Here is a 10,260-nt window from a genome sequence, read left to right on the forward strand (position 1 = left end):
CAAGCCCATAACCAACAAGGCAGTTTCAAGAAAAATAACTGTTTAGTAAAATCTGTAGTGCCTTGCGGTCGGAGGCCGAGCAGTTGCTATACCAGGCAGTGATGCAACCAGTAAGGATGCTCTTGATGGTGCAGCTTTTTGAGGATCTGAGGACCCATGCCAAATCTTTTCAGTCTCCTGAGGGGGAATAGGCTTTGTCGTGCCCTCTTCACGACTGTCTTGGTGTTTTTGGACCATGATAGTTTGTTGGTGATGTGGACATCAAGGAACTGGAAGATCTTAACCTGCTCCACTACAGTTGACAATGGGGGCGTGCTTGGTCCTCCTTTTCCTGTAGTCCACAGTCATTTCCTTTGTTTTGATCACGTTGAGGGAGAGGTTGTTATCCTGGCACCACACGGCCAGGTCTCTGACCTCCTCCCTATAGACTGTCTCATCGTTGTCAGTGATCAGGCCTACCACTGTTGTGTCGTCGGAAAGGACAGTGTGGAGTGCAATAGAGATTGCAACACATCTGTGGATCTGTTGGGGCAGTATTCAAATTAGAGTGGTTCTAGGGTTTCTGGCATGATGGTGTTGATGTGAGCCATGACCAGCCTTTCAAAGCACTTCATGGCTACATACATCAGTGCTACAGGTCGGTAGTCATTTAGGCAGGTTTCCTTAGTCTTCTTGGGCACAGGGACTATGGTGGTATGCTTGAAGCATGTTGGTATTACAGACTCGGTCAGGAACAGGTTGAAAATGTCAGTGAAGACACTTGCCAGTTGGGCAGCGCATGCTCGGAGTACATGTCCTGGTAATCCGTCTGGCCCTGAGGCCTTGTGAATGTTGTTCTGTTTGAAGGTCTTACTCACATCGGCTACAGAGAGCATGATCACACAGTCGTCCGGAACAGCTGATGCTCTCATGCATGCTTCAGTGTTGCCAGCCTCGAAGCGAGCACAGAAGTTATTTAGCTTGTCTGGTAGGCTCGTGTCACTGGGCAGCTCATGACTGTGCTTCCCTTTGTAGTCTGTAATAGTTTGCAAGCCCTGCCACATCCGAGCCGGTGTAGTACAATTCGATCTTAGTCCTGTATTGACCTTTGCCTGTTTGATGGTTCGTCGGACGGGATAGCAGGATTTCTAATAAGCGTCCGAGTTTCAGTCCCGCTCTTTGAAAGCGGCAGCTCTACCCTTTAGCTCAGTGTGGATGTTGCCTGTGATCCATGGCTTCTGGTTGGGGTATGTACGTACGGTCCCTGGGGGGACGACGTCATCAATGTACTTATTGATGGAGCCAGTGTGGTGTGGTGCACTCCTCAATGACATCGGAAGAATCCCAGAACATATTCCACTTCTTTACTGACCGAGTCGCCCATTCTTCCTGCTTTAGTTTTAGCTTGTAAGCAGGAATCAGGAGGATAGAATTATGGTCAGATTTGCCAAATGTAGGGCTTTGTACGGGTCTCTGTGTGTGGAGTGAAGGTCGTCTATAGTTTTTTCCCCCTCTGATTGCACATGCTGGTAGAAATGAGGTAAAATGGATTTTAGTTTCCCTGCATTAAAGTCCCCGGCAACTTAGAGCGCCGCCTCTAGATGCACTTTCCTGTTTGCTTATGGCCGTACATAGCTCATTGAGTGCCATCTAATGTCATAGAGCCCGACCGGTTGTGATAGATCCCGGAATCGAACCCTGGTCTGTAGTGACGCCTCTAGAACTGCAATGCAGTGCCTTAGACCGCTGCGCCACTCGGGAGGCCCTACTGTTCAAATTCTATTCACATGTATTTTATTGATCTTTTTTTTAAAGTAATTGACACTATTTCTTGTACAAACTTCACTCTTATATTATTCCCTCAATTTCAACTCACAACTCTTTCCTTCCGTCTGTCCAGGTGTGTGGCATGTGTGGTAACTACAACATGAACGCCAAAGACGACAACCTGAAGCCAGATGGAAACCCAGCCAAGGACGTGATAGAACTGGGCAACAGCTGGAAGTCCGAGGGAGACTCAGACCCAGGGTCAGTAACCTCTAACCCCTCACCTTTGACCTTGTACTTTAGGCCAGGAGGCTACCACTAAAGCTTTTTCTTGGTCAGATCATGTGTTACTGTACACCTGAGTGTCCCTGAAACACTGACAGCTGTCGATATCATTTATATTTTAGATACCTGGATCTTTAATAATATATAGCCTTAAGGCAAGCCAATGTTCAAATAGACCAGGTACAAATAGACCAGGTACAAATAGACCAGGAGTAAACCACTCTGTCTGTACAAGGCTTGCAAAAAAATATGTGTAATTCTAGCGACACTTATTGGTGATTGATCATTAATCATTATGGTCTGGCAGGAGGTAACATTTTTGGGTACTCTCCCTCTTCTCCATCCCTCTATCTAACCCATCCCTCCCTCCATCTCTCCCTCCATCCCTCCAGGTGCTCGCCAGATGAGCGTCCCAACATCCACCCTAACTGCACGGCAGAGGAAGAGAAACAGTACGAGACCCTGTGTTCTTCTATCATCCTCGGCGACAAGTTCAAGCCCTGCCACTCTTTCCTGCCCCCGGAGGCCTTCCTGGGGAACTGTGTGTACGACATGTGTGAATACGACGGCATGCAGGCCACGCTATGTGATAACGTGGAAGCCTACGCACAGGCCTGTCAGTCAGCTGGGGTTACCGTCGACTGGAGAAACAACACATTCTGTCGTAAGTGATGGGGGGAGATGGGGGGGAGGGGGAGGGAGATGGAGAGGGTGGGGTGAGATGGGGGGAGGGAGATGGAGAGGGCGGGGTGAGATGGGGAGAGGGTGGGGTGAGATGGGGGGAGGGAGATGGAGAGGGTGGGGTGAGATGGAAGGAGAGAGTATGGGAGGGAGGTTGGGCATAGGATGCTATATAAATGACTGAAAATGGAAGGAAATGAGTGGACTTTGGAATTGAATTTGTAAAAGTACTACATGTGTAGGCCTGTACTGTCGACCAATGATGCCGCAATTACCAGATGAAACGCATCCATAGAGCCAATGTTACTGTAACTGTTACTGTACTGTATAAAAAGATAGGACCTTTGATTATCGTCTAACACCACCATCTCTCTTTCCCCCTCCAGCCCTGCCATGCCCCCCCAATAGCCACTACTCTGACTGCACGCCCCCCTGCCCGCCCACCTGCTCCGACCTGTTCCCCATGTTCTGCCACCTTCCCTCCACCACCTGTGTCGAGGGGTGCCAGTGTGACGCTGGGTTCGTACTCAGCGACGGGAAGTGTGTCCCTCTGGCCAAGTGTGGATGTGTGGACTCCAATGGAGAGTACCATGACGTGAGTGCTTACTGTTTCGTTGACCAATCATTGCCCGCTTACCCGTACTACTTTACCAGTCATACACCCCAACTAAACACACGAAAGGTTCCTTTCAACTTAAGGGGATCGTCAGATGGCAAACATATTTGTACCACAGCCGGCATGATATTCAACTGTGAAGCAAGTTTGGTTAGACAAGAATCCAAACTCCACCAGCCAGACACAGATTCAACACATCCTCTATAATACCATTCATACAAGGTTTCTTTAGATATACTGTATAAACAGTCAGCCGTAATCTTAACGTGTGTTCTGTGTGTTCTCTGTGTGTGTGTGTGTGTGTGTGTGTGTGTGTGTGTGTGTGTGTGTGTGTGTGTGTGTGTGTGTGTGTTGCAGATGGGAGACTTGTGGGTGACTGACCACTGTGATGGCAAGTGTACCTGTAACCTGGGCGGCTCCATCACCTGTTCTGATTTTCAATGTAAGGATGATTCTGTCTGCACTCTGGACAAAAACGGAGACCTCTACTGCAAACCTGAGAGTAAGTCCCAACTCTTCTCTCAAAATAGTCCCTGCAACTCTGCCCCCACTGCCATTTCTACCTAAAATATATTTTAGGAGAAAGTTACTATTTGTCATCTATACTTCCTCAATACAAACTTTTCTGTCTCTCTCTTTCTCTCTCTCTCTCCCCACCTTACTTCATCTCCCTTTCTCTGCCACCCCCCCCCCCCCCCTTACTCCTCTCCAGAATTCGACAAGTGCAATATCCACGGCGACCCCCACTACCGTACGTTTGATGGGTTCACCCACCACTTCCAGGGCCCCTACACCTACACCCTGACCCAGGGCCACTCCCTCCTCAGCTCACTGGCCTCCCTCCAAGTCAGAGGGAAGAACGTCCGTCGCGGTGGCAGCAAGAAGATCTCCTACCTGGATGAGGTGTATGTCGATGTCTATGGAGTCAGCATCCGCTTCCTGCAGAAGAAAGTTGTCCTGGTGAGTTCAATATAATATAATCCAACAATGCCTGTAGCCTTGGCGATGGTAATCTAGCTCTAAAACCATGAGACTCTCCTCTCTGTTACCTTCCAGGTCAACTATGACATCACCATGAACAGTTAGGACCTCTTGTGTCATCTCCATGAACAGTTATAACTTCTTACGTCCTCTCACTACCCGTGTAGGTGAACGGTGAGCGTGTGGCTCCTCCTCTCAGTCCTAGAGACGGCCTGACCATCACGATGAACTCCAAGAACGTCCAGCTGGTCACCGACTTTGGCATGACGGTCCGCTTCGACGGCAAAATCCACGGAGGTGAGAGGGAGGGAGGGAGGGAGGGAGGGGGGGGGAGGGAGGGAGGGGGGGGAGGGAGGGAGGGAGGGAGGGAGGGAGGGGGAGGGAGGTCACGTCCATAGGGCAGCTACAAAGAGTTATCAGACGGGCTAGGAGTGTGGTCTAGAAAGTTAATTTAATTTACTTAATCATTTAATTAATAAAATGATTAAATATCTTATTAAGAAGAGCTCTGCTTGTGCTCGTGCAATACTCTTTCTCCCTCCCTAACAGAGGTGATCCTACCCAGTACATACAAGAACAGGGTGAGAGGTCTGTGTGGGAACTACGACGGATCCTCCAAGAACGAGTACATGAAACCAGACGGAACTGTGACGCGGAAACTTGACGAGTTCGGCGAAAGCTGGAGAGTGACTGACAGGCAGGGGGCGGAGCTAGTGACAGCAGACCTCCCCAAGATGGTGCACCTGCACAGGTGGGAAGGAATCACTCGCTTGTATATTAAAACATTTAATTCATTCATTTATTTGTTGGTTCATTCATAATCTATTTATAAACACAACCGACTGAAAAATAGGTTTGTTGAGATTATCAAGTGTACATAACTAAATATGACTCTCCTTCCTTTGTTTTTTTTCTCCTTCGCTCACCCTCTTCTTCAACCTCTTCTTCGCCCTCTTCTTCGCCCACTTCTTCAACCTCTTCTTCCCCCTCTTCTTCAACCTCTTCTTCATCCTCCTCTTCAACCTCTTCTTACCCTCTTCTTCAATCTCTTCTTCAACCTCTTCTTCAACCTCTTCTTCCCCCTCTTCTTCCCCCTCTTCTTCGCCCTCTTCTTCAACCTCTTCTCACCCTCTTCCTAGGCGTGATGTGGAGACAGACCCAGAGTCTGGCTTTGAGACAGCAGGTTGTACTGAAGCTCAGCTGGCTGAGTTGAATGGTAACAAACAGTGCGGAGCCTTGTCTGACCCTACAGGACCTTTCGCTGGCTGCCACGCCCAACTACTGCCCAACAGCTTCCAGGAGTGAGTAGAGACTGTGTGTGTGTGTGTGTGTGTGTGTGTGTGTGTGTGTGTGTGTGTGTGTGTGTGTGTGTGTGTGTGTGTGTGTGTGTGTGTGTGTGTGTGTGTGTGTGTGTGTGTGTGTGTGTGTGTGTGTGTGTGTGAGAGAGAGAGAGCGAAAGAGTGTTTATGTGTGCTACAGGTGGGTATGTTTGATATTTTTCTCTCAACATATAACTTGAATTTATATCCTGCTTTATATGTTCATACAACTGTGTTCGGATCTGTGTGTAGGTCTGCACTATTCCCTCCACTCACTGTCGTGTGTGTGCGTTTTAGGGACTGTGTGTTTGACCTGTGTGCGGATCAGGAAACCGCATCTCTACGTTGTGACAGCTTTGAGGTGTACGCCCAGGCATGCCAGGAGGCCGGTGTCAAACTGGGCAAATGGAGACAACAGCTGGGCTGTGGTAAGACACGCGAGCGCGCGCACACACACACACACACACACACACACACACACAGAAGGAGAGCTGGGATATGCAAAAGACACATTTCCAATTCACAAATGCGTATTAATACACACTTGTGCAACTGTGAAATATAAGCACCCACCAGATTATTATTATTACACACACTAATATATGTAATATATAGATGTCATTATACACACACACACACACACACACACGCACCTTGTCTCACATGCACACATTACTACAGAGATGTTATTAAACACAAATGAACGCATGCATACGCACACAGACACACTCACACACTCGCGGACACAAACGAGCACACACACAAGCACAAATGCACGCACGCACACACTACACTGCAGAGATCTTATTAAACACACATAAATGCACACGCACACTCACAGACACACAAATGCAGACGCAAACACACATGCAATAATGCACACACACTCTGGTATTACACACACAAATTATTATATACACACAAGTACACACACACACACAATCTATCTGAAACACAACCAAAATACATTCCCTCACTGCTGTGTTCTTAATAAATGACGTTTTTTTTCCTTCACTTGTAATCCCTAGCAAACTGCTAAACTGATTCTGCCAAATCATTTTGGCAGTAATACTTATTTTCAGCTGCCCTCCTCTCAACACCCCTTATGTGTTTGTTGCTAATCCTGTGTCCTCACTTTCTCCCTCTCTTCCCCCCCCTCTCCCGCTCTCTTCACTTCCTCCCTCACTCTCCCCCTCCTCTCTCCCTCTCTCTTCACTTCCTCCCTCACTCTCCCCCTCCTCTCTCCCTCTCTCTTCACTTCCTCCCTCACTCTCCCCCTCCTCTCTCCCTCTCTCTTCACTTCCTCCCTCACTCTCCCCCTCCTCTCTCCCTCTCTCTTCACTTCCTCCCTCACTCTCCCCCTCCTCTCTCCCTCTCTCCCTCCTCTCCTCCCACCTAGTCCTGAGCTGTGTGGACAACAGTACCTACTCTGAGTGTATGTCCCCTTGCCCCGCCTCCTGCGCTGACCTGGCCGCGCCCTCCGATTGTGACTTCACTGCCTGTGTTGAGGGGTGCCAGTGTGCCCCCGGTTTCGCCATGAGCACAGGCAGCTGTGTGCCCTATAGCGAGTGTGGCTGCAACTACCTGGATAGATACTACCCGGTGAGTTAATACAGCTGTTGCAGAACATTGCACGGTGTGGTGTGTATAACTCTGTCTCTTTCCTCGTACATGTCTCTCTCTCTACCCCATTTGAATGTCTCTCTCTCTCCACATCCCTCCATTCCCTTCCTACCCAGCTCAAGGAGAAGTTTGTGACAGAGGACTGTGCCCTGTCGTGTGAATGTACGGCCTCGGGCGCCGTGTGCCAACCCAAGGGCTGTGCCGACACACAAGTCTGTACCATTTTTGACTACGCGCGTGACTGCTACAAAGGTGAGTGTGTGTCTTTGTGTGTGGCTACTGAAACATGCATTTGTGTCCCTAGTAGTTGCAATAAGAACAACTTCAGTGTGCAAAATGGACTGCCATGTCTTTGATAATAAACGTACCCTCTCGCCCTCTCTTCTCAGTGAGTCCGTGTCTGGGTTACCCCTGTCTAAATGGCGGTACCTGCTCTGACACTAACACTACAGTTGACTCATTCACCTGCCAGTGTAAAGAGGGCTTCGAGGGCAACCTGTGTGAGATCGAGAAGACCGAGACCAGCGGAGGCCTGGGTACGTGATTAACTGGAGCTAATACTATACCGTATTGTACTATACTATTCTGTACTGTATTTCACTGTACTGTACTATACTGTACTGTATGGGACTGTACTGTATTATACTGTACTGTATGGGACTGTACTATACTGTACTGTATGGAACTGTACTGTACTGTATTATACTGTATTGTACTGTACTGTATTATACTGTATGGGACTGTACTATACTGTACTGTATTATACTGTATGGGACTGTACTATACTGTATGGGACTGTACTATATTATACTGTATGGGACTGTACTATACTGTATGGGACTGTACTACACTGTACTGTATTATACTGTATTGTACTGTACTGTATTATACTGTATGGGACTGTACTATATTATACTGTATGGGACTGTAATATACTGTACTGTATTATACTGTATGGGACTGTATTATACTGTATTGTACTGTACTATACTCTATTATACTGTATTGTACTGTATTATACTGTATGGGACTGTACTATACTGTACTGTATTATACTGTACTGTATTATACTATACTGTATGGGACTGTACTATACTGTACTGTATTATACTATTCTGTACTGTACTATACTGTATGGGACAGTACTATACTGTACTGTATTATACTGTATGGGACTATACTGTACTGTATTATACTATACTGTATTATACTGTATGGGACTGTACTATACTGTACTGTATTATACTATACTCTACTGTACCCGGTAATCCTTATTGGGACCTAGCAGTTGTTAGAAATAGCATACAGGCATACCAGTGTTGTAACTGTCTCCTCCTTCGTCCCACAGATAAGAACACGATCATTCTCATCGCAGTCCTAGTGCCTCTGGGAGTCATCATCATAGCGCTGATCTGTGTGTTATGCTACAAATGCTGTCGAACGTAAGGACTGTACAACAACCACTAAAACACAGCCTATTTATCGTAGTGCAAAATCTACTCTTGACAACATGAAATAATCAAAGATCAAGTTGACCATGACAGTTTGCTTTATTATTCAGTGTACACGACAGAAAAAAGCCAACGTCACCTGTCAGTGCAGTATTTGTAGTCCTATGTAAATGGATGCTAACTCTCTAAACCATTTTGTGTTTACAGGGACAAAAAAAACAAGTGTGATTCTGACAACACAGATTCAAGTAAGTGCCTATCTCAATCTCACTTAAAACATATGTCAACTTTTACCTTCACTTACATTATTTTTTACCTACTTAGCTAATATTATCCCAATAAAACCAGGCGAAGGATGTAGATGGGAAGGATATAGTAAACACTGAATTTAAACCAGTAGAACAAAGTTCCCTGTTCAGGTCAGTGATGTCATAATGGGTGGACTGTAGACCATTTTAAATGAGTCAATTATTTTGAAGCAGACTATTGGCAGCCAGCTAAAGAGAAAAGCACAAGAAAAACACCTGTCACCAACCTATTCAGCTGATTTATTACAGAGGCAAGTGGACCTTGCCGTGCCATAATTCTATAACCTCAACCCTTACCTTAACCTCACTGATATAACACTAACCTTAACCTAACCCTTGTTCCTAAACATAAACTTAAACATAACCTTCATTCATTTCGACCCTTATGCATAAACATACGTTTTTGTAATTCCATGAAGCCATGATCAGGAGGGAAATTGTGAAAAAGAAGTGCTTTCGTTCTTCCACTGGATTGCATGACAAGTAGTTCTGCCCTCCCATCCTTCCCAACTAAACCCTTGATCACCTTGGTGACCTGGCCAGGAGAAACTCCTGGACCTACCTAATAGTACCTGTCATAAAACAACAAATTCATGATAATAATAAACATTACACCTATCTCTCTCTCGCTCTCTTTCCCTTTGTCCTTCTTCACTTTCTCTCTCTCCCTCTTTCCCTCCCTCGCTTATAATTCTATGAATTGAATTTCTACTAGGCATCCAATACCACATGCACCTTAAGGACAGCGACGTCATGTACGAAAACCTGGACAACCAGCAGAAGAACGCAAGCGACATCATGACTCGCATGTAGATGGAGAGAAAGAAGAGTAGAGAACATAAGAGTTTCATATTTACTGGCAGATGAATGTACGGATATCACACACACACACAGAGACAGACACACACACACACACTCAATCACTCACAAACAATGCACACCAATTCAGAACAGTCCGTAACGTCAATGTTACATATTTGCCACATTTTTCTTTTTGGAATTTGTTAATATTATTGTCATTATATTATCTGCTTTTATTAACTTATTAATGCTTTTGTTGTAATTTGAGAATGTATGAATTACGAGATGTGATCCAGGGAAAAGTGCAATTATAAAATGCCTGAAGTGCCTGAGATGTAATTTATTGAAGTGTATTAAATTGTTGCTGCAAGCTTAACATTACTTGTCATGTCAGTCTTGTGTCTGCCTTACCTGTCCTACAGTAACACACCTGTGTCTGTCTTACCTGT

The 10,260-nt window shown here is 46.1% G+C and overlaps 1 protein-coding gene across 1 annotated transcript in view; it reads left to right on the forward strand.

The window, feature by feature from the left end:
- zanl (zonadhesin, like) overlaps positions 1-10,187 on the forward strand; it is a 33,843-nt gene extending 23,656 nt beyond the window's left edge. The window contains exons 38-52 of the mRNA XM_036957793.2: positions 1,880-2,007; positions 2,424-2,695; positions 3,099-3,307; positions 3,686-3,830; positions 4,041-4,288; positions 4,477-4,606; positions 4,859-5,060; positions 5,449-5,610; positions 5,926-6,056; positions 7,028-7,230; positions 7,368-7,503; positions 7,641-7,787; positions 8,600-8,693; positions 8,910-8,950; positions 9,726-10,187. Coding sequence (XP_036813688.2) covers positions 1,880-2,007; positions 2,424-2,695; positions 3,099-3,307; positions 3,686-3,830; positions 4,041-4,288; positions 4,477-4,606; positions 4,859-5,060; positions 5,449-5,610; positions 5,926-6,056; positions 7,028-7,230; positions 7,368-7,503; positions 7,641-7,787; positions 8,600-8,693; positions 8,910-8,950; positions 9,726-9,823 — 2,346 coding nt within the window. The 3' untranslated portion in view covers positions 9,824-10,187. The remainder of the gene's footprint in view (positions 1-1,879; positions 2,008-2,423; positions 2,696-3,098; positions 3,308-3,685; positions 3,831-4,040; positions 4,289-4,476; positions 4,607-4,858; positions 5,061-5,448; positions 5,611-5,925; positions 6,057-7,027; positions 7,231-7,367; positions 7,504-7,640; positions 7,788-8,599; positions 8,694-8,909; positions 8,951-9,725) is intronic.
- Positions 10,188-10,260: the final 73 nt, after the last annotated feature.

Source organism: Oncorhynchus mykiss, chromosome 21 (assembly GCF_057628025.1).
Source record: "Oncorhynchus mykiss isolate SJ-2025 chromosome 21, ASM5762802v1, whole genome shotgun sequence".
Classification (NCBI taxonomy): Eukaryota; Metazoa; Chordata; class Actinopteri; order Salmoniformes; family Salmonidae; genus Oncorhynchus; species Oncorhynchus mykiss.